The sequence below is a fragment of the Leptinotarsa decemlineata genome, unplaced genomic scaffold (genome assembly GCF_025532065.1).
Source record: "Leptinotarsa decemlineata unplaced genomic scaffold, Ldec_3_MD MMD2_tig00026294_RagTag_RagTag, whole genome shotgun sequence".
NCBI classification, from domain to species: domain Eukaryota; kingdom Metazoa; phylum Arthropoda; class Insecta; order Coleoptera; family Chrysomelidae; genus Leptinotarsa; species Leptinotarsa decemlineata.
Window position 1 is genome coordinate 4,909,676 of NW_027412674.1, and position 25,251 is coordinate 4,934,926.

A 25,251-nucleotide genomic window follows, 5' to 3' on the forward strand; every position below is an offset into this window, starting at 1 on the left:
TGATTCTGTTCGAAATCGTCACTCGCGATCATTTAGATAAAATAGAATTTATGAAAATTAATAACTCACGATGAAATTCTCACAAAACTTACGAAACTGAAGATAGATAGAGAACCCAGAAACAAAAAGGTTACTTCCATTGTAGCCCAATCATAGACTCGGTAACTGGAGTTACCGCCACACTACAAGAATAAACATAACAGATTGAAAGAATGACGTCACAGATACCCAGACCAATGATATCAAGACCTTACACCCCACTGAAGGCCGTGTACCTAGTAGTAATACACTGCGATACTTCAAACTAGTTTTTCTCGAAAATTTGTTTTTGTACACCATGTACCTTTTATTGGCGAGCACTACATATATTGCTTTAGATTGTTTCACAATTCACAATACGTAGATTATTAACAAACCCACTGAAACTGAACAAACTAATGAAACCACTATATAGAAATTTTTTAAATAGACATTTATTTACAAAAATTCGAAATACAAATGAAAAGTGCATTATATCTATGTATTTACAAAGTAAAAATACAATGTATATTTTATTCTTAGTAACTATCTAATCTTAAATTTACAAAATAATAGTCTTTTTCATATCTTATTTACAAAAACATTTACACATACAAGATTTGTTCATATAAATAAAATTTTGCGCTTTTCTATCTGAAATGAAACAACATATTGTCAAAACAAATAAGTCATTTGGTTGTTCAAAAATTGAAGAACGTTTTGATTATGACTGACATATGAAGAGCTATAAGAAATCAACCAAACAAAAAATTAATATTGAGATTTTAAATGTAACAATTTTTGAAAAAGCAAATGAGCATTTACATGAGATCAGTTCAAAAAAAATTGAAGTACATTTTCTAATTATGAGTAAAATTAAGTAGACTGAAATTACAATTAAGTACAATTACCACATAAAACATAATATCTAACATTTGTATAAATTGTGTTACTTTCATTTGGCACATTTTCCATGAAAAAAAAATGCAAAACATAAAAAATAACCAGAACTTTGATTCAATAGAAAGAATGGAAAATAACACAACATATAAAAAATGTGCAATAATCAAATACAACAATAGAGCACAACAATCACTTATTGCAATTTAAATCACATCTTTAAAAAACTGTTTTTCGTTATGTAATGTTCTGCCATAAACTTGGCGAAATGGCAATGTTAGGTCACTTGAAAATGGCATGTTTCAAAATGTCACACAAAATTGCGAACATTCATTGTTAATTCTAATTGTGAAAAGAGTAGGTGTTGAGTGTTACCTTAATGGGTTGTTGTTTATACATATAATGAGTGAAAAATAAGCACAGATATATTGGGTACAAATTTTATGAATATTATTCAATTCCAATCGAGAAACAAATTCACTTCCTAAATAATCTGAAGCTATACATATAAATAATGATAATGAGAATCATTCTGCAATTCCTATAAAATAAACATGAGATTTGGGAAGAAAAAATTTCGGCTCTTCAAAGAAAGGAAAAAAGTAAGTAATTTCAAAATAAATTATTCATGAAGATGTGTAGATTATGCAAAGAAGTAACTTTCAGACATGAACTGAAAACCCTCTCAAAACAACTACTTTCATATAAATATTGAATTACACATAAGAAAAAACACATTTTTCTATTCAGTTTTTATTTCAAACATTCGTTGTAGAATTGAATTAGATCACATTCCCAGGATTGCTACATAATATAGTGAAATCAAAGGATTGTTACACAATATAGTGAATTATACCCAATTCAATTCCACAACGAAAGTTTGGAGTACAATCTGAATAGAAAAAGTATAATTCAATGTACATATAAAAGTAGTTGTTTAAAAAATATTGTTTCTTTCGCGTGATTCAATATTTTTATGGAAGTAGTTGTGCCTGAAAGTTACTTCTTTACATGATCTATATATCTTTGTAGAGTTTATTTAGAAACTAACTGTTTTCTTCCTTTCTTTGAAATATTCTCACTTTTTTTATTAAAATGGAGAAGTAGAAAGCCAAAACCTTATTTTACCAAAAATTTAATTTATGCTAAAAATATACCTCTTTCAATATGAAATATAAAATCTAATCAACTTGTTACAAGGTGTTCACCTCATGTATTGAGGAACACGTGGTCTCTCAAATTAACTTTTTGATCAACATACATATTTTATCAGAGACTATTAAAATTGACGTTTGACATAAGTTACAAGTTTCAGTCAGTCTTAAATAATAAAACCATTTTACAGTTGGGCAATAAAATAAATCATTGTATATTAAGTTTCACATCACATAATTTAATTTTTCAACATTATCAACATAAATAATGAGAGACAAAAGAAAGAAGTATGGCTATGTATTAATTAAATGTTGAGCTTAGGTGTTCTTTTTATAGAAAAGTGGATTTGTCATTTCATTTTTCTATTTATTCAAATAATGCAAATTATATCTAATGAATTGTGAAATGTCGGTTACATTGAAAATCGCTGAGCTGTAATGCAGTAATATTCGCAGCATGCTCTTACGCAGATGAAAAATTCCACTTTGCTAGAAAAAAATTTCTCAAAGGTAAAACGACACATATTTTGTCCACTTTGCTAGAAAAAAATTGCTCCAAGTTAAAACGACACATATTTTGTCTAAAAATATAAAAATATTTTTTCAACTATTCTGTTCTACTAAAGAACTGGTCCATTCAATGACTAACAGAATATAATAATCAGGTTTCAGTGCTTGTTCCACTGCGAGTTTCAAAAATTATGAATAAATAGAAAAACTTGTATTTTGTTCACTGATACTTTATTTTTTCTTTTCAGAATTATTAAAATGGATGATAACGTAACTCAAAACATTTTTATTGAATAATATTTTCATGTATTTCTTGGAATGCGAATAATATTTATAAAATGAGGTATACTGAGAGTAAAGGCAACTCAACAATACTGTGTTAAAAACGATGATCTGTCAGGTACTCAAGAAGATAACGTTTCAGAAAGAAAGTTGAAGGTAGTTACCTATCTCTATTCTAAATTCGGGGATGTTAGAGATTGCCAGCGACGAGGAAACAAATTACACAATAATTTCTCGAATAACTCTTCTTGTTCGTGAGTTTGGAGTTGAGTAGCCACTTTCTAGACTTTCTTCATAATTCAGCGACATATGCTGTGGTGGTTTTTCATCCTCCATTTGTTCCAGGTAAGGATCAGGGAGGCCACTTACATCGTGGTAAGGTGAATCTGTAAATAAATAATTTTATTGGAGATTAAATATAAAAAAAATCTGTTTAGAATCTGTTTTTCTGTTATTAAGCTGTCGCACCCCTACGAACGAAGTTGAAACTTGTGCGAGCTAAGGACTAACGAGGTCTTACCTTTTAACGTGTGATTCCTAACACGGGTTGGACTATAGCAAATGAAAATCGATCGTTCAGACTAGGGCTTGAACCACCGACCAACACGGCAGTCAATTCGAGTGAGTGAACAAAGCACCCACGTCGAACCGCCTGGCTACCGACCGACTAAATTCAAATTAAAGAACTTTCAAGTAGATGAGTAGTTTAGGTATAACTATGAAATTACTCATTAATAGAAATATTAAATAAATGATTCCCTTTGATTCCCAACTGGATTTCTGACGAAATCGAGCTATATCACAATATACTATTATAGATTTCCTCTAATGGCAGCTTAAAAATAGGACGGACCACCCAAGATGGTGAAGTTTTTTGCACCTAATGTGCTCATCAAATGAAAAGCATATAAAATGAAATTCTAAAGCCATTATGGCGGGTGGACTTTTTTCTTAGGCACATCGATGATGTGGATATCAAATGAAAGTGTGGAGAAATAATTCAAAATTGCAGGAAAACAAGAAGGTCGACATTTCAGTTTCAAGAGCTATAACTCGTCAAAGTTTAGAAATAGTTTGATATTGCTTGAACAAATGAGGGACTGGAACATGTCCAGCGGAATTCAGTAAAGGGGGACTGTCTTCAGACAGTCCGAGTCTCTGCATATGATGATTCAAAAGACAGTGACCTGTAAGAAGGCTTGTAAGACATTGTAGTTCATCCCTAGTGTAGTCCAACAACTGTTTGGTACCAAGCTTCGAAGAATGAATAAACGCCTTGAAGTGAGCCAATCCTGGAAGATCCTGCCAGAAGTATATATTGGCAAAGCCTAAAGCGATGCCAATGATAGGTTCTGGTCCGATGAAGCTGCTTGCAGCACCCTCCTTTGCAAGGGAGTCAGCAGCCTCATTGCCTTCCAGGCCAGTATGGCCAGGAATCCAGACCAGAGACAATCTGTTAAGTCTTCCTATCGAGGAGAGTCGTTTTTGGCAATTTGCTACCAATTTAAACGTTGCTCGGTAGGAGCAACGTTTAAATTGGTAGCTTGACTTGTGTATGAGGTTGGATTCTTCCAATCTCTTTGCACACAATTCAATAGCAAACATTTCCACTTGAAATACAGTCGCATAGGTTCCTAGGCAGGTAGATATCTCTGTCCTGGGTCTGCGACTAATAACACCTGAACCGGAAGGTGTTTTTGGTCCATCTGTAAACCAACAACTATCTGCTCTTAATATTTCCTTCTCCCGGAGGATCCAGTCCTCTCTACTCGGGAACAGTACTTTATTAGGCAGTTCGAAGTTGACAGTTGGAAGCATAAAGTCAGAGGTCATTTCCCGAATGCTGTGACTTCCAGTGTCAACCAACAGTCTGCTGCACTCTGCATTAACTTGATTTGTGCAATTGACAATGTGCACAAGTCTATATGCAGTCTATCTAGCGTCTCTCTCCAGAAAAATGTGGAGAGGAGGTAGATCTAGAAGGATCTCCATGGCCGTTGATGGTGCGGTACTGATGGCTCCACTGATAGCCAGAAAAGTCTGCCTCTGTAAGCCAGAAAGCTTCGCCTAGGCAGTAAAGGGTACTCATCGGGAAAAATACTTACCTATTTCTTGAAACCAAAAAACATTAAAAAAAGTATTTCATTATTGTTCTATTAATCGAAATTGACAGGACTATCACTTTCTTTGCAAACACATTTCAGATTCTTATATTTTATATGATGCAAATACTTTAAGAGTGTTTTGGGCTACTTATTCATTAACTGAAGTGGCAATAAAAACATAACCACATGGTTATATCTCATTATTCATTTTACAGCAGAGAGAAATTAAATTGTGATGCTCACATTACCCGTCATTTAGTGTAACTAAAACTCACCTATATGTTGGTCAATGCGTTTCTTAGGTTTATGAATAGCAGCATACGGGTCACTACAGTAGTCTTGTCTGGACGGATTGTTACTGTTCCTCATATAATCATCACCATGATTACTTTGGGTTGTGATGTGGGGATACGGTGCATAATCATCTACAGCGCCATAACCTCCGTGAGTGATAGGATCATATCCGTATGTATTTTGTCTATCCACATTCATATGGTGAGGCTGAAGCTGATTATTAGAGTTGGTGGAAGCTGCCGCCATCTTCATTTGCCACAGAGAATCTTGAGAGTTTACACTGCCGCCATTGTTCGAGTTTGAGTAGCTGTTCTCCAAGTATCCCATGTTGGCCCCTGTGAAAGAAGTGAAACAGGTTTACTAAAGTTGAAATTATCCAAAACAATATTATTTTGATTCCAAGGTAATTTTCCAATCAGACTGACTAATCTTGATTTTACTCACAGTCAGTATTATTCATATTCTGTCTACTTTGCATATCTGTATTGGCAACATGGTATCCATAACCATTCTGGGTGGCATATACAGATTTCTGGTCTTCCATGGCAAGTGCCAAATCCAAGGAATGTTCTAGAGCTTTATTCTCCATACCTGAAGAGGGATAATACGGAGGTGGTGCTTGATTTTGTTGAGGTACGATGGTGGGTCTCACAGAATCCATTTCATAGTCTTTGGCTTGCTGAGATTTCTTGGACTGGTTCTTCTTACACCTGCAGAATACCAAAAACAGTCCGACGAATAGAAGAAATACTATACAGGAGACCACAATAGCAATCAGGGTTGGAGTTGTCAATGCAGATGCTTCTCGAATGTGAGCGTAGCCTACTAAAAAAAAAGCAAATCATAAAATTTTGAATTTTTCATAACAATTACAAAGACTTACATTCTGCTTCTACAAATTCACCGCAATGATCTGAGTGAGTTTGAAGGCAGAGTTTTACTCTCACTCTGGGGCTTTCATCATCATTAACTCCGATAGGATCATCTGTGAGAGACCTTCCTTTGAAAAATCTGGATTTAATTTGATCCATATTTTTCTCTTTATATGTAGGAACCAAGCCAGAAACTTGCAACTCCATATTGTCCACGACCTGCCAGGCAGTGATGGGATGATTGTCATTACTTACAGTTTCTACCACTGCTATTAAGGGAAGACAAGTTGCTGGGACATTAATAGATAGGGTGTGAGAAGCTCTATCATAGGCAACTCGTTGAGGAACAGGAATTCTATCTACTCGAGTTCTTTCTCTAATTTCTTGAGAGTTCTCGCTAGTACCTTTTGTGTTCAGAGCTTTAACCTGAAAGGAAAATATTAACATGAATTACTTGGGTGAATAGAAACTCAATGTTCACACTTTTTTTAAAATAACGTCAATCACCGACCAATAAAAATATTGATGTTGAATTTGTGCTGAAAACAGAAATTGAAAGTTTGAAATTTGAATGATGATGATTCATGTTTCTGAAGCTACTAAATTTTGCTCTAAATCAAAAAAAATGTATCAGTACAACGATAATATAAGAAAAACGTTTTCACCTTAAAGGTTGATAACACAAATTAATTACCTTAAACAAGTAGCTCTGATGCTGCTCCAAGTGAGTAACATTACAAGGAACATTTTGATGGCAATCTACCTCTTTCCATTCACCTGATCTGGAAGAAGATCCACACCCTTCAACAATAATATCATGGTCACTGATGATTTTCTTGTATGATACAAAATATTTTGTGTTAGAGATTCCACCATTGAACCCTGGTTCCCAGCCCAGAGTTACAAAATTGGGTCCATTGTGCAATGCAACCAATTTAGTAGGTTTCTCTGGGGGACCTTTCGACTGAAGCTTGATCTTGGTTTCAATAGTTCCTAAACTGTTGACAACCTGGCAGGTGTATTCCCCATAGTCCTGTTTCTTGATATCAGATATTCTGAGGAGGCTAGTGTATACATCATTATCATCATTAGTTGTGTGCACCACATAGTGCCCTTCCGATGAAGAATGAAGAGGGCTGATGTTAGTACCTAAAAACCACTTGAATTCGGGTTTAGGATATGCTTGAACTTTGCATAAAACTTCTGCTCTTTCCGAGATGTCATATGCTACTTTATTGAAATGGTGCAGCACGATTGGTTCATCTGCAAGAAAATATATATATATATATATACCTAGATCTTAAAGATAGGTGAGATAGTGTTCTGTTAGACATGTTTACTTGGAATTTTGGACATTATTCAATTGGATTGATGTAAGTATTCAACTTCTGACATCTTTAGGGCTACTTCAGTGTTATCCTGGCATGTATACCAATGTTTTCAACCACATACAAAATTTTTCTGTAATTTACGAAAAGTTCAGATTCTAATGTTATCATTTCAATTGTCGGAACAAAAATTTTAGTTTTTGATCAAGAAAATCAACCATTTAGAAAAAATAAAGTGGTTGATATAACATCAATTCTTTTGTGCTTGAAACGTAGAAGATGGTGAATCCTTGAAAATTTTTGATTCAAATTTGAAAATGAGAAAATTTTTCAAGTTTTTGATTACTTTCCTTCCTGCAGTTGATTTGGTGAAAATCAAAACGGTAGATAGGATTTGGAGGATTAACACATTTTCATTGTAAAATTTCGTTCATACTTTGTGATAGGGATATTTGATTGGAATATGGTTAACAGTTTCTCATACTGAATTTCACTGATTAAAATTTTATAGTCAATAAATGATTGATATGTTCAAGCGATTTTAAATTTGTACTGATACTGAATGAAGGAAAGTTCAACCAAGAAAATATTTCGCGCAATAAATAAAATGTGGAGATTATATGAATAACAAGAATATTAACAGTGGGTTTCCATTTTTGAAGACATCAATCAAAAGTAATACAGTATGGATTGTTAATTTTCAAGCAACAAAACAAAACTAGCCACATAGTTATTTTTGAGAAAACCAAAATGGTGGCATTTCAAAGGGTTACAGAACATTTTTATTTATAATTGAAATCTAGAAGCTTGTATACTTCTAATGTCTACTAATAAAATCATGAAGTGATGACTTATTTAATGATTATAAACTTTTGTTGAACTTTTCAATGTAGAGAGAAACATATTTTATGTTCGAGTAATACCCCTGAAAATTGTTCTGTATACCAAAAAATGTCATTCATGCATTCCTTGTTCATTGGATTCATCGAAACAATTTAAAAGTGTATACCTGGGGAAGTCAATAAACAAATACAAAAATGTTAATTTTTCTTGGAAGGAAGTAGTTAAGTAAGTTGAATTATGAAATTATTTTATATCTATATTTTTCAATTTTTTTTCTGACCACTATAAAAAGTACCACCAATGAGAACAAATTGTTTGAATTCAGGTCATTGAATATGTAATATATTTTTGGGAAAGAAAGTTTTTGGCTTTCTACTACTCCATCTTGATACAAAAAAGAAGGATGAGGGAATCTTCCAAAGAAAGGAAGGAAGTCACTCTATATATACATGGATGTGTAGATCATGCAAAGAAGTAACTTTCAGACACAAACTGAAAGAAAATCCTCTTGAAACAGCTACTTTCATATAAACATTGAATTATACAAAGGAAAAAATTCTTTGGAAACAAATACTTCTATATGAACACTGAATCATACAGAAGATACTTTTCTCTACTCAGTTTGTATTTCAAACATTCGTTGTGGAATAAAATTCAGATATCATTCACATGAGTTCTACTTTAAATGAATGGTAACAAATTGCACTTACATAGAACACTGCCATCCTCACTGGTATACACCGATGTTTTGCCTTAAGACACTTGCCCCAAGGCTCTTCAGTACCAAATTGGATAACATTATAGAAAATACGAATGTTTGAAATACAGAAAAGTATCTTCTGTATGATTCAGTATTCATATAGAAGTATTTGTTTCGAAAGAATTTTTTCTTTCGTATAATTCAATGTTTATATGAAAGTAGCTGTTTCAAGAGGACTTTCTTTCAGTTTGTGTCTGAAAGTTACTTCTTTGCATGATCTACACATCCATGTATATATAGAAGTTACTTCCTTCCTTTCTTTGGAAGATTCCCTCATCCGTCTTTTTTTTTGTATCAAGATGGAGTAGTAGAAAGCCAAAAACTTTCTTTCCCAAAAATTAATCACTCCTAAAAAATATAACCCCTTCAATTCAAATGTAATATACGTTCTTATATTTTTATGACACACTGTACAAGGCAGCGTACTTGTACGGATTCGTGTTTTAAAGTTAGTTGAAAATGAAGGCTTGTGTTAGACACATCGTGTATCATTTTTGTTGTTGTGATTTCCTTCAAATTAAGGACAATATATCACAGAATAGATCGTAATATAAATTACAAGATGGTTCATTTAAAAATTAGGTTGAGATATTCTGCACAAAATACCCAGTTGAAATCACCCAGTATGTGAAAAAGTTCTAAATGATATTAAAATAATTTTGAAATAAAACATAAATACCTAAACAAGAACAGGTACAATTAGAATAATTCAAGTAGAGCAAAAGATAGTTTTACTAAAAGAACTGCAGGATTTATTAGTATACTTTAGGAATTGAAGAAATTTTTAAATTAATTTTCAATCTCCTTTCAAAAATTTACTTGACAATATTTCACAACTTTTTTATATTCTTTATAATGATAATAATGCGTTAATGCAGTTTAACTCCCAACACAGCTACATTCAGAAAAAATAAAACCCAAGTCGCAAGAAAATTCTACTCAGATTTTTTGAGATCAAACAGTAAATTATTTCCTAATTCAATCTGGCAAAAGTTGTTCAAGCGGAATCTCCGTGAACAGAAAATAAATCAACGAGATAATTATTCATACTCACGTTCGATTTTAAGATGCATAGTCGACTCCGACTTCTTGACTTCGTTCTCGAATGTACAAGCATATACGCCCCTATCAGAAGGCAGCAACTCATTACCATTTGGCCTTGCTTTCCCTGTGAACTTCAGAACACTTTGGACGCTAACCGCCCCGTTGCTGGTTTCCGCATAATCAGTCTTGACTTCATACATATTCACATCAGCAGTTAGTTCTTCACCATCCTTCAACCATCTCACCATTGGCCGCGGTTTTCCCTTCGCGCTGCAAGCCACAGAAAAGTTCGGATCTCCCACTCGCTTAGTTTCAAGTGGTTTCAGTTTGTATTTGAAGCTGGGAGGCTGGTGGACTTCCAATTCGACGGAAGCAATTTCGCCGAGTCCCAGTTCGTTTGTGGCTTGACAGTTATAGACTCCTTCGGATGCTAGATTAGCGTTGGGAATGGTGTATTTGGTCCCAGTTGCCAGAATTTTGCTTTCACCGTTTGATTCGACTTTGAACCAGCGATATTGAGGAGCTGGCCAACCCGGAGGAGTCGCAGTGCAGGTTAAAGTCACAGCAGATCCCTCTGTCGCAATGGGCTTATCCGGCATAATCCTGGCAGTGCCGGGCTTATGCCGAATGAGCAAAGCAATGGAAGCATTCCCGATTTTTTCAGATATTCGAACAGGTGCGTTACTTGGTGTGATAACATTCACGGCACGGCAGATGTAAGTACCAGAGTGTTCAGAGGTAACGTGGCTTATCCGCAAGGTGTCGCCACTTTGTCGAAAATCGGGTTTTCCGTCTTTAACCCATTCGACTGTAACTGGACTGGGGTTGGATGTTATATTACATTTGATATGGACAGAGTCTCCCTCCTCGGCTTCCTTTGTTTTGGCGTCCAACGTGACTATTGGAGCGTACAACACATCCAACGTCATTTCCTTCTCTCCGACTCTGCCGAGGCCGTTATCTGCTATGCAAGTATATTTCCCGGCGTCCTGGATGCTAACCCGGTGGATGGTGTGGTTATGTGCCGAGCTGATAAATCTGTTGTTTCTGGTCCATCGTATCGTCGTGACTTTCGGTTTGGCGTCGACGGAACAATGGAGGGTGGCTTGTGAATCCCGTTCGACGCGCAGGGGATTTTCAGGACCGACTTCGACACGAGGAAAATCTGGAAAATGAAAGTTCGTCAGTAAAAATAGAATGTTTGTTAAGAGGTGAGGTAAGCTAAAAATCATTAATATTGAACTTAGTAGTCGCACGTTATAAGGCAAGACCTCGTTAATCCTTTGCTCGCACAAGTTTCGACTGTTGAGGTTTGTCGTTCAAAGTAACGCGACAGATGGTTAACGGAAAAACATATTTTAACAGATCTACGTTAAAAATTAATTGAATTATATTCTTCCATCTTCTTCATATAACTTCGTTCAGAATTCCTGTATATGTATTTAATATTAAATCAATTCAAAAATGTATGGAAGAAAACTGTAGTCAACTATTATCGCAAAGTTTGACTTGAAAGAAAAACAGACAGTCAAAAAATTGAATTTTACCACTCCAAAAAATACACCCAGAAAAAAGTCTGCTTGTAGTTTATTAAAACTCAATGTTTGCCTCTTGAAATCGCTAGTGATGTGTTATGACTACATTAACTAAACTCACTAAACTAAACGAAGGCTCAACATTCAAATTGAAAAAATCATTATGACCTATCCGCTTTTGAACTCACTATAAATAGTGAGCATCTAAAAGAACCACGGAATGAATACTTGCAAAATGCAAGAATGGAAATACCTCGTACATCCAGTTTCATGGAAGTATCTCATTGAAAAGTCAACAGTTGCTTTCTTTTGAATTTAAGAACAATATTCCTGAATAAACTGAAAAATCTGAAATATGGGAAGATGGAGAAGTCGATAATATTCATCAATGTTATCTTAGTTAGGTAAGGTTAGGTCAAGAGTGAGTGGGTCTATTCGACCCTCCACCGCAATCCGCAAGGGTTTATTGTGGCTCACACCTATTCACATTCGACCAAATAAACCCAGCTTCTTAGCGAAGCCGATTAGTTTGTATGGCCAGTGGTTTTTCAGGTCAGATGATAAGAGTACGGCTCTGCCAAACTTGGCAAACCTGATTCGGTCTCCAGTGGGGCAGGCACAAAGTATGTGCTTTGTTGTTTCATCATTTTCCAAACAGAGGCGACATACACTGTCTTCCGAAAGTCCGAGTCTCTGCATATGATGATTCAAATGACAGTGACCTACTATAGTCTAGCAACTGTTTGGTATCAAGCTTCGAAGGGTGAATAAACGCCTTGGAGTGAGCCAATCTTGGAAGACTCTACCATAAGTCCATAGATCTTCTTGCCATCCAGGTGTTCAATCTGTGTCTGGCAAAGCCTAAAGCGTTGCCAATGACAGGTTCTGGTTCGATGAAGCTGCTTGCGGCACCCTCCTTTGCAAGGGAATCAGCAGCCTTATTGCCTTCCAGTCCAGTATGACCAGGAATTCAGATCAGAGACAATCTGTTAAGTCTTCCTATCGAGGAGAGTCGTTTTTGCAAATTTGCTACCAATTTAGACGTTGCTCGGTAGGAACCAAGAGCTTCCAACGCCGCTTGACTGTCCGAGAATATTTTTATTGACTTTTGTGTGAGGTTGGATTCTTCCAATCTCTCAGCACACAATTCAATAGCGTAAATTTTCGCTTGAAATACAGTATCATAGGTTCCTAGATAGGTTGATATTTCTGTCCTGGGTCTGCAACTCAAAACACCTGCACCAGAACCTGAAGGTGTTTTTGATTCATCTGTGAACCAACAACTATCTGCTCTGAATATTTCCTTCTCCCGTAGGATCCAGTCCTCTACCTCAGTTAACCTCGAGACTGTAAAAACTAGGTTGAAAGTGACAGGAAGTTTATCAACGAAACAAAAAATTACGATTTATGAAAATATGCAGAAAACTGAAATATTTCTTGATGAAAGAGAACTAGCTACATAATGTATTGCAAAAAAAGTTGAACTAAGTGAGTAGTCCAATGATTAGGAACACCTGTAAGATCTTATGATGACATCACAAATCTAGACAGATTATTTACTAACTCAGAAGATGGAGCAAAGAAAATGAGCTTATAATAATTGAGTTTTGGCATTTTAAGAAAGTTTTCGAAATTTAAAATGTTTCTAGTATATTCAAAACTAATTTTCTATGGTTTTATTTACTGAAAAAAAAAATTTTTATTAACGCAAAGTGTAACAGATTTAGTAGTCTGACTCGATGGCGGATTTACCAGCAGGCTGAGTAGGCTTGAGCCTAGGGCGGCAGATTTCTTGGGCGGCAAATTTGGGGAACGATTTTTTTGCCACATCATGGAAATTAAAAAGATTTTGGCATGACGGTTGTCTGATGTCTTACAGATAGAAGTTTGCAACAAATTTTGCCGATGACTTTCCTCCTCTCACGAATTGTTTGAGCGAGAGACGCCTTTCTTGTCTGAAAAGGCTAAAAAATTATCTGAGATCGACCTTGAGCCAAGAAAAATTGAACGCCTTTGATCTTTTTTGCATAGAGTCAGAATTAATGAACAAGATTACTTATGACGATATCATCGATGATTTTGACAACGGAAGTTATTGCAACGAACTTTTATAATTCGATTGAGTTAATTTTTGTATCTGCTTGAAAGCGCAATAAAGAATATTTATTCACATTTACATAATGTATTTTATTGTGTAATTAGAAAACATTACCCCGCTCGTCAATGATTGAGCTTTGATTAGCTCAAAGGGATTTCATTGAACCTTGAAAACAACAAATATATATTATAAGGAGTGGGTATTGATTTCATCATATCCACTTTTATTTCACGCATTTCTTTCGAGTTGACAGAATGAAGGAAAAATCCATAAAAGAAGTTCCTTGACGATAAGAATAAACTTACTTCCGGGTTAAATTGAGATCTACTAGATCAGTAAATATTTACCGATAAAAAGAGTAGATCTCAGAGAGCTTTCATATAAGGCGTCTAAAAATGTTATTCAACTAGTGACGTTCGAATGACATGGCTCTATCAAGTGAAGACTACTCACAATACAGACGAAATGTTTACTGTTAAAACATAATAAAATGGCACCTTCAATAGATTCCCTGAATTACAATAGTTTGTTTGCTGGACTGTTTCATTTAATTCTACCTTTCCCCAACTGGTATTATCACCTGAATAGGAGAATTATGTTTACAGTTACCACTGACCGATCGATTTTCTTGAATAATTGAATACCAGTAATTAGTTAAAGTGGCTAGAGAAGCATTTACCACGGGATGTCTTCATTAGCTTGTATTCGAATGTCTATTAGATTCACTACTGCCAACCAAATGAAAATTTAATCACGCAAGTTTAATGCGTGGAAGAAGGCAACAAGTTCCCCAAAAAGAAACAAAGAAATGGTAGATATAAACCGTGCTAAAATGATGAATTTTGAAAATAAGAGGAATTTTCATTTTTCTCAAAAAATATTTATTTATTCATTTATTTTAATATTGTCCCCTTCAAAATAGTCGTACTCAGATATAATACACTTGTGCCAGCTTTTTTTTCATTTCTTGAAGCAGTTTTAATATGCACTTTTTGGTATGTCCCTGAACCATCTAAGATATTCGGGTTTCAAGTCCTTAATCGTCGCAAAACGCCGTCTTTGTATGGGTCTCTTCAATCCTGGGAACAGAAAAAAGTCGCAGAGGGGCAAATCTGGCGGATAAGGTGGCTGAGACATTATTACGGTGTTGTTTTTCGCGAAAAAATTACGAACAAGCAATGACGAGTGATGCATTGTGACGAGCTATGAATTGTTTTTCCAAAATACGGGACGCTTTCTTTGCATTACTTCTCGCAAGCGGCGCATAACTTATTGACCGTTCGACCATGTGGCTAGAACTCCTGATTAGTTGAATTAAAAGCAGACGTAAAGAGACAATCGTAGAGAATACTTTATGAAATAAATATTTTTGTTTGTGTTTTTTACTTATCCCACATACAAAAATAGCATCTTAGTATGTGGAGAACCCAGCAAATTTCTAATTTAGGTACTGATAGTTAAGTTGGCAAGTGTGATCTATCATAACCCGTTTAAAACAGTTACTTCTCCTTACGGATATGGAATTGCACAGAAATAACTTTTTCAGTTACACTTGTATGGTGGTATTACTGATTACCTACCTGTATGATGTACCTGATTAATATAAGTAGCTTTAGTTTTGAGTAGTTTTTAGTTTTATCTTCCTCTTGAAGATGATCACTTGGTGATCGAAACACGTGTCGAGGTGTAAAAATAACGATTTGGTGTTGGGAAAAAAATTCCAGTAATATTCATATCATTCAGAGGAATATTGTACAGAATATTATAAATGAAATCGCTTACCACTGTCGCGTTCGTATATTGACCAAGTCAACAATTCGTTAAAATTTTTCTAATATTTCTACAATAATCTTATCTACTGCTGAGAAATTGGAAAATGTCACATACTTGCTTTAAGGAATCATTATTTCTACGACTTTAAAACTCAATTCAGTTTAATTTCAGCAACAGAAGATTAGTGTTTTCGAAAACTCCAACTAACAAAATATTTCATCTAGCCTCCAACCCAAAAAGGTCGACCACCCTATGTTTTTGCCTGCTTTCAATTGTTCAAATTAAACCCCAACTGGAGCGGACGGTTCATTATTAAAAGGATTGGAGACTACAATAAATTATACATAATTTCCAGCAATTGAGGTGAAATATAGGTTTTTATCGTATGATTTCCGTAGGTTATTTTGCTCACGTAATGGAAGTACAGTGGATCGATTCTGACATCATATATATAAAATCGTTAACTGGAAATAATCCCATCAAATTACTTTAACTTCTATTCCATTGTATTCCGGTGTATCCAAAGTTGTTACCTACTTTGAAAACTCTTTTCATGCTATTCGTTCAATGTTTAAGATTTCGAATGAAGTTCGTGCATAACTTTTTGAAATGTTTTATTCACAATATTGTTCGAATATGTCAACGAAGATAAAGTATACACTACTTATTTTCAGCTCGTCAATGAAAACAAAGTTCCAGCAGTAGTTCGAAAACTCTCCCAGCGACAAGCCATAGGAAAAACAGGTTCGAGGAGACTGATGGATTTTTGTCTACAACTTGGACCGACTTTCCATTTAAGGCACGGTTGAAAGTTATAATTCCTTCATTATTCTGAAATACCTCCAAAGCTAAATTAGTTGGGAGATTGAAGAATTTTGGAAATGATCTTTCATTTCACCCTTATGCTTAGAGGTATGGGTAATGAATATGCACTTGCATCACTATGAAAATATTCTCAATATTTCCCCTGGAGTAACTACTATGTAAATGATTAATTTCCATGAAGTAAACAGAGAAATACAATACACCGCTTGGTAAAACACAAACAACTGTTCAAATATGACGATGCGTGTACTACACAAGCTTTATTAGTATAAAGTTAAATTAGCTTTCAAGGAAATGCTAAAGTTATAATATATTCCCTCAGGATTTCCACATCTTCATCAAAATATCTTTTTATCAAACCATTGAAACCTATTGAAGAACGTATCAAACCATTAAAAGACAATTTGTTGAAGATCTTTTATAGTTGTCAAAACACCATCGATCTCAAAAGAATGATTATAATAATATTCGTTGGATTAAATAATTTTGCCAACAATTTCGAAAAAAACTTTTTAGATCAGATATTGCAAGTGCAAATAAAAAAGTTTCTTCTGGAAAAGTAGTTGGCAATTTATATTTCTGTTTGTGGTGATTAAAAAACTCAAAAACTGTCTCTTCCTCTTCTTCTATTAATTTGAGTAGAACGCCTTGAGGAAACACTTCAAATTCACATCCTCAAGGATGTAAGAGGCTTACTACTAGCTGAAAAAAAAACAACTGATATTGTATCAAAGAAAAATCCAGAATATAATCATTATTTTCCATCAGTATCGATGATAAAAATAAAACTGTTTGCTTCAAGCCTGAAAAATGAACTGAATTTATATAATGCCACTTTTTCCTCGCCACCTCTTGTCGAGGGCTATCTTATCTGCTTCATCTTGACCATTTCTAAACTACAGTATCCCAAACAATGATAGATGCGAGATCAGGCGCATTTGCATCTATTGGTTAAAATAAGCAAGCCTCCTTACGCTGGCCAATCAGATTTAACTGCAATCGGCTGGCGGAATTTATTGATACAGTGCCGGGAGTGGTCAGTTGTTTTAACGCCCGTGGTGTGTACATATACGGTTCAGGAAATAAATATAACCTTCCTAAGTATAGATACTACATATTTATTATTCACACATTATTAGGAACATTATATACATTATATTCAATGAAATATATTTGCTGCAAACCTAGCATTAAGTAGGATCGAGCAATGGACATGTACTTACAACAAACCTACAAGTACTTCGTACTTTCGATTCTCAGATAGTTTAACAGCGAACATAATATCTTACCAATTCAATATTGTCTATTTGTGAATAAACTATTTATTATTATTTTAAATTTTGAAATTTTTAAAATGTAAAGTACTCATACGGCTGAAGAAACTGCTAATTTGTGTTCCTACACTCCACCTAAAAAAATTCCTATACTCAGCCGCATATCATTAAAAAAATCAGTCGTTTCTCAGTGCGACTCTGTATAAGCAGCCATGTCTGGGAGATCACGTGAACTATACATGATTGGTTGGACAGAGTATAGTCTTATGGAAACATGATTTTCCAAAAAAAATCTCTTCTTGTTTCGTTAAAAACAAAACAAGAGACGAGTTTCTCTTGTCTTGCTGAAAACACTTGAAAATACTGCAATTTCTGTCTTACTTTCAATATTCATCTGTGTTGTGAAGTTATGACGAATATTGATTCCTTGTAGAGCAACAATCGCAATATTTTCTTGTTTGAAATATGAAATATTTGTTGTTTTCCTGTACAGTTTTTAAAATAATTCTGATGACGTGATTAGATTCTGATTTTTATAGTCATTATCCGCGACGTGAATTAGTTATGATTAATACCAACACCTTGTATTATTTTCGTTTGTTGGGTTCAATTAATGGCAGATGAATAAATAATATTCCTAATGGGTCTGAGACATGCAATGCTCAAGTCCGAAAAGATGTAGGCTAGGTCTATCTGCCCAGCTTATATAAGATGGATCACTTGTTCATCAAACACGAAAATCGGTAGGTAGTTCCAGTATACAGGGACAGTGGCGGATTGGATGGTAAATACCAGGAAAATTTTTGAAAGGGGGCCTAACTTGCACAAAAAGTCCTCCTCTTTTATGTGTGACGTACTTTTTATATAAAATTATAAGTTCTATTATTGAAGTTATACTTCTTTTAGCGCGTTATGGAAAAATTATGAGAGTAAATCTATACGATACGCGCGCACACCGTCACAAAACGACACCCTGAAGTTAGCTTCTTCTTCTTTTATTTATAAATCCATTACTTGTCAGTCGAGAGCAGTTGGCCAGACTCCTCCTGTCCATAGTTAACAGAAGCTTCGTCTGGGAGCGCAGCTATCTTAAACGCAATGCTGCCACCCTGAGTTTTCTCATTTAGTTTTTTAATAAAAACACTTAATTTTTTACTGAGGACCTCGTCGAATTTGTCGACATCCAGCCTGGTTACTGGCGTCCAGTCCTCTCAAAATGTACTCACACTCTTTTTTTTTCAGGAAGAAGTGTTCACATTTGCAAGGGCATGTCATGAAATCCCCGTGGACTGCAAGGGCTTCAAAAAAAGGCCTGGTTGAAAATGAATATCGATGGTCAGTTTTCATCTATTCAAACCGTGATTTTCTAGAAGTATTTAGTTTTATCTAGGGGGAAATTTAGCAAGCAAATTACCTCCATAGCCAACCGAGTTTTAATCTAATTGCTCCATAATTACGTACACCCAGCTATTTCCAATAACCGAATGAATGTGTATCGCTAGTCTACACGCTTAATTGCCTATTTGAATTTTACGGAACCAGTATGGCGCATTAAATTTATGGCTACCGGTTTTGAGGTAATCAAATATCGCGGTTGCTACAGTTGTGAGAGAATTTCTGCTGCCCTCGTCATCTCCCGAGTTGCATCAAATTAAAAACAAAACGACAGCGAACCGAGAAATCGCTCCTAACGAAATTTCTTCGGCGCAATGGGGCGGATTTCTCTGAAATGTGACACTGCCGTTCCGGAATCCCTTTGTCATTGCGATATAAAGAAATAATGCCTGGCAGAAAATACATTATCCGCAATACTGGTTTGAGTGAAAAACGTAATACGGGCTCGACTGCGAACCTGATGCTCAATTCGAATTTTGAGCGTGCAGAACTAATCTTAGACACTACGTTTGGCTTTTCGCCAATCCCAAAAGTCCCTTGAGAGGGTATTCTGGCAATATTATGAGGCTAAATTATTATTTTTCTACTAAATAGGAATCAATAAATTTCTTCATACATTTATCTAAACGACTCTTGTATCTGTAGAGTAGGGAGGGGGAGTGTAGACCCCTTCCGAGGAGTTGTCCTCCCTAGATCATCGTCCATCCTGTCCTTTCCAGGAAGGTGGACAGGTCACTGGAAGACATCTCCTTTATATCGGCAGGGGTAGGCCAAGACTCGCCGAACACATACTCTCTTATTGACGATAATTCCGGGCACTCGCATAGGACATGCCTGACAGTTTCATCTTCCTGTTCACACATCTAGTATAGAGGTGTGTCCACTAGCCCCATATTATGGAGGTGTTTCCTTAGTTGACAGTGGCTAGTCACACATCCTAATGTTAGGCGTAGATTTTTCCTGGTCATCGCCAGATATTTCTTTGGCGCCAGCTTTCCAGGGCAAGATTGCATACTTTGATTTCATCCCATCTCTTTAGGGATTGAGCATGGATGTAACGGTTGGCTAGTTCCGCAATTGACGAAGTCATCAGGCCGCTTCCTTGGCCAAGGAGTCGGCAATGCGATTACCTTTACTCCTGTCGTGCTCTTTAATCCACCTCAGGATAATATTGTTATCCACCGAGACTTGGGCTAAATCTTGGTGGCACTCTTGTACTAGCCCTGAGATAGCACGTTGTCTGTTCAAGGCTAATAGGGCTTGTCTGCCATTAGTGCAGATTGTTATGTTTCTGCCAGAAATTCCTTGCCTGGTTATTTCTTTTGTGGCGATTAAGATACCAGTCAGTTAGTTCTGTTTGAACCACGCTGGTATTTTTTCCCATTATCCACTTAATCCTTAGGCTTAGTGATCTGGGGTACACTCAACATCCTGAGCCTTCTTTGGTTTTGGAGCCGTCTGTATATATGCGTATATTGCATTTGTAGCATCTGACTCTGTGTTCTGTTTTATTTGTATTTTGTAGGTTGAATTGCATCACTAGTTGCCTGCAGCAGAGGTTGCGTAGTAAGCGCTTATCATCATAGGCTCACCCTCAATTGACCCATTACTACTTCGAGGTTTACACCAGCCGTGCGCAATCGTAACATGGCCATTAACGGTTGCGTTAACCACTCCTATTGACCTTCGAATATTTTAATCCAAACTTAACGAATTATGAATATATCATTACATCTGGGGAAATTTTGGAAAAGGTGTACCAAAGTATCACATTTGGTATAATTGCACCAATGCGGCAACACTAAATACGATTACTTTTTTTGTCTACAACGCTGTAGTTTCATACATCCTGGTTGCAGTTCAAGAGCAACGAAAAGTAGTCTTTGTAGCGTTCAACGATCGATAATTGTTATTATTCCCTTGAAGACTGTGCTGGTTGGAACATGTCCCAAATTGCGACACATTCGGGAGGGCACGCCGTGGAGTATATGATAATTAGCTGCAAGAATCATGTGCCCTAAGCAGAAGCAGATAGCCAAAAATTACATCCTTCTGCATTTAGCCTACCGCAAATTCTGCCTTAGTGTGGCAAACCGATGTAATATCGAGATTAACAGAGTGGTATGTATAAAGTCTACGAGAAAATCTTGATATTCCATTCGTTTTTTCTTCTCTTCTCGGACGATATCCGTCTCACCAGGAGCTAAAACTAATATAGCACTTGTAATGTCACGTTAAGTCGATGGATATAGACTGAGATCGCATATGCTGGACATGCTGACAGTAGGGTCTCACATCATCCTGGCAGGTCATGATGAACCCCTCAGTTTCCAACTTTAACCGCATCGACCTAAAGAAAGCAAAGGTTAGATGTTTCAATAAGCAGAGGTCTTCAATCTTGTTGCGATGCCCCCATGCCTTGACTTATTCTTGTGAGATAAAATGACCTTTGTGACTTCATAATTGACTTTTTGCTGAACGGTAGTCGGTAGTCATAGAGGTGTGATCACCTCGTTCAGTTTCAAAAACTAAACCAAGTTCATCTATCGCTTGGGCAGCTGCCTTGAAAATAAATGCTCCATGGTCGTAGATCATGCACAGACGTGGATCCAAACTCCTGATGACTTTCCAAGCTCTATCCAGTACCATTCCGGCATGTAAACACTTCAAACTCAAAATTCCACGGACTACCAGTTGTCGAGGGAAGTAACCGTGAATTTGGGAAGCAAATTCCTATGGAAATGTATTATTTTTCAGGTTCTTACGTCGAGTTGATATAACTTTTCGCAAGGCTACTTCACTATTTGAAAGGAGTAGGAAAATGTCGGAACAGCAAGCGTATTTGTAGTAGAACCTTTTTTCTATCCCCGATAGTTCCGATGACTAGACTTGTTGGAGTTTGTGTTGCCATGGAAAGAGTTTTTCACTGAGGTTGCTTCTTGTGAGGTTATTATTACTATTATTATAGTTCGTCCGCATAGGAAAACTATGACGCTTTATAATAATTTGAATGCAGAAGGTCTCAATGAAATAGATCAAATGAATTACTTAGAGAAACTGCCTCTTAAACAGTGAGAAAAAGATATTGTTTTTTCTTCCACGCATAAAATTCCAGAAAAAAGGTGTTTCTCAATGAAGGAAAAATGATGAGTAGCATAGGATTAAAACTCACAGAGAGAAATGGAAATCCCATAATTTTCAATAATTAAAAAAAATTCGGATATGAATGAGCAATGCCCAACAGAGATCAATTTTTAGTCATCCCAAAAATTGAAAATTATGTTTCACCGATTGAAAATATTTCTGGTGTATGACTTAACAAGAAGACAATTAGCAGACACGTTCAATAAAATTCATTATCAATCATACTATTAACTGGTAACATACATAATCTAGTAAAATATGATTATTGGGTTTTGGTGAGGTGACGTGATTTATTTACTAGTAGATAATTTTCTAGTCGAATTTGAAAGTATAGAAGTTCCTATAATTCTGAAGTGAATAATGTTCTGACAATTATTACTGTAAAAAAGGGGCAAAATAGAATTGGTTGTGGTATTTTGAAACGTGTTATGATTTTGATCTATAAACATTTTGAAGAACTACAATATCAAACTAACTGAAAAAATATAGAGCGTGGTACATGAAAATGAATAAATTACATGAATTCAATTAAAATGTATAAGTGAATACCTATAATTAGTCTTATGATTTTCTTTCTGGGAGTCTACAGAAGGAACAAATAATCGATCTGAATTAATTAAACCTCTACGTTTGTAGTCAAAATTGACTATGACATATGACTGCATACTACAAAATCAAATGTTTTGTATTAATATTACTTCTGAGATATATATTTTTCAGAGTCATTCAATGGTGTACTAATAAATTTAATATATGAAAATTATACCACTTCTAAAATTAATGGACAATATTTTTGTATTAATCCTTATTGATTGGTTCTTGTTCATAGAAAATAGCTTCAATCATTTTCATTATCTGCGTCGGGAAAACAATACGGTTACTCTACAATAACATTCGAGAATGAGTTATCGGAATTGTGCCAGCAGATCGATATATACTGAAGGATTTTAATCGGACCGATGTTTACGTGTATACATTCACAGAAATCAGATGCCGTGCCGGTTCTGATTGATTACATTTAATAATATCAGAATGCATTATTTTTGTTCTATCTCTTACGAGTAGGAACACATGCGGTATCATCCATTACATCTAAATCTCATATGAAGTTCTAGGAAGCAAATATTTTATAATATTCAATGTATTGATAAAAACATCACCCCAACAAATCCGAGAGGAAAATGGAGTTTTTTGTAACCAATATTCGTCTAGGGAGAACACTTATTTCCGATGGGTTCTTTTTTTTCCTATTTTATAATTTCACGTCAAGATAAATACGTTGAAAGCTGAAAATGTTCTTCAAAGTAAGTAATAAATATACATATAAATGGTTCATTCATAACTTTCAATGCAATTAAAATAATTTTGTAGAAGATTTGAGTTATGGGAGCTCCCTCTGACAAAAAATTGTTTGAAATGAAGTAGAACTATTTCACTAGTTCGGATTTCAATCTAATATATAAAATGATTTGAAATCCCTAAAACAACAACAATCGAAACGTCGTGAACTAACTTGGCTTGAAACCTCTTAACTTTTTTATTTTTATCTTCATTTTCATTTTGTATTTCTTTATTTTTATTTTTTGTTCAATTGTTTTATTTTTACTTGTATTTTATTTCACTATTAATTCATTTCAGGTTTTTTTGCTTAATATAATTGTTATTTACAGCTACTTATTTTCAATTCTTCTTTTTTAGTTGTTTCAGGGATTTTAAATCATTTTATATATTAGACAATGGAAGTCCGAACTAATGAAATTCATCATGAAACATTGTCAATCACCTTCAAACAAAAGTAGAAATATATTCGAATGTTTTTGAAAAAGAACGAATGTAAATAGGTGACCATGGTTAAAAATTATTCAAGGAAGAGATATATGAAAAATTATAGATATCATATTTTTACACAGTTCTGTCGAATCGAGTACTACTAGAAAGCATGATACATACACTTTGTATAAATACGTTTCAAGAAGAAAAGAAACTGAAGAGGATCGTGATAGTTTTTCCAAAACCTGCTTTTTAGCAAGACCTCATTCGTTAGCGTGACTGTATGAGCTATTGATTATATATGGTGGAAAAAATTCAATACTATCTAGAATGGAATGCGGTGTGTATTTCAGTCTCATATAAAGAAACCCATCTGAAATATTTCAATGAATTTAGCAGATTTGATGAATATTTGATTCTCTAGAGATACTTTGAGAGTATGGATGCATTTTTCATCTACAAATTTACTGGATATATGTGTGTTCCAGGATAAATGTCAACCTGCCTTAATATCTAAAACGTGTTCCTGAGCACCACACAAAAAATTGGGGTCAGTTGTTTGTTTAATGAAAGACTCACTATTCGTTAGACTAATTCAAGAATTAATGGAAAATTTGTGTCGTTTCAAGCAGGTTGAACACTAACCACTATTGAATTAATTCCAGCGAAAGATTGATTCAACTTTTTGCTAGAATATTGCCCAAATATCAATAGGTGTCGCAAAAAAGTATAGATGATATGAAACCTAGTGAGAGTTATTGATTCAACTGAACCCATATGTAATAACCAGAAAACCATTTGATGAATAGAAAGATGATGCATTTCTTTCCAATAATGTATTGATGAATGTAGCCGTTAGTTACTACGTGGTAGGAAATCATAATGAAAAGAGAAATGACATTTTCTGTTTTTTACCATTTTTATTTGTAACTAACGTTACTGTAGTTTCGTCCTATACGGACAGGGGTGGTATATAATACCACCCCTGTAGGTACTAATAGAGGTACTTGGCTTGATTGAGTACCTGAATGTACAGTTCACAATGCGGTATAGGACGAAACTGCAGTTAGTTACAAAAAAAGTAAAAAACATAGAAATTTTCATTTCTCCTTTCATTATGATTTCTAACCACGTAGTTAATGGCTACATCCATAACTTTATTGAAAGAAGCAAGTACAGCTAGACAAACCACATACTACTTTAAACTAAAAATGAAGTACCATCAAGCATCGCAGAATTTATGGTTCAACCAAGAGTGCCTGAGAAGAAAAATTACCTGGAAATACATTAACATCAGGACCAGGACAAAAACACCAGCAGCGGAGAA

At 35.1% G+C, this 25,251-nt stretch overlaps 1 protein-coding gene and 1 long non-coding RNA gene across 2 annotated transcripts in view; one reads left to right on the plus strand and one right to left on the minus strand.

Annotated features, from left to right (window-relative positions):
• The first annotated feature begins 1,759 nt into the window (after window positions 1-1,759).
• LOC141484803 (uncharacterized) lies at window positions 1,760-3,290 on the plus strand. Its single transcript, XR_012466809.1, has 2 exons — window positions 1,760-2,582; window positions 2,633-3,290. It is a non-coding gene; the product is annotated as an uncharacterized lncRNA (long non-coding RNA).
• Window positions 2,023-25,251, minus strand: part of ed (hemicentin protein echinoid) — a 263,620-nt gene continuing 240,391 nt past the window's right edge. The window contains exons 5-10 of the mRNA XM_023156390.2: window positions 10,121-11,275; window positions 6,830-7,398; window positions 6,147-6,561; window positions 5,708-6,088; window positions 5,245-5,598; window positions 2,023-3,250 (exon numbers count right to left, since the gene is read on the minus strand). Of these exons, the coding sequence (XP_023012158.2) occupies window positions 3,084-3,250; window positions 5,245-5,598; window positions 5,708-6,088; window positions 6,147-6,561; window positions 6,830-7,398; window positions 10,121-11,275 (3,041 nt within the window). The 3' untranslated portion in view covers window positions 2,023-3,083. The remainder of the gene's footprint in view (window positions 3,251-5,244; window positions 5,599-5,707; window positions 6,089-6,146; window positions 6,562-6,829; window positions 7,399-10,120; window positions 11,276-25,251) is intronic.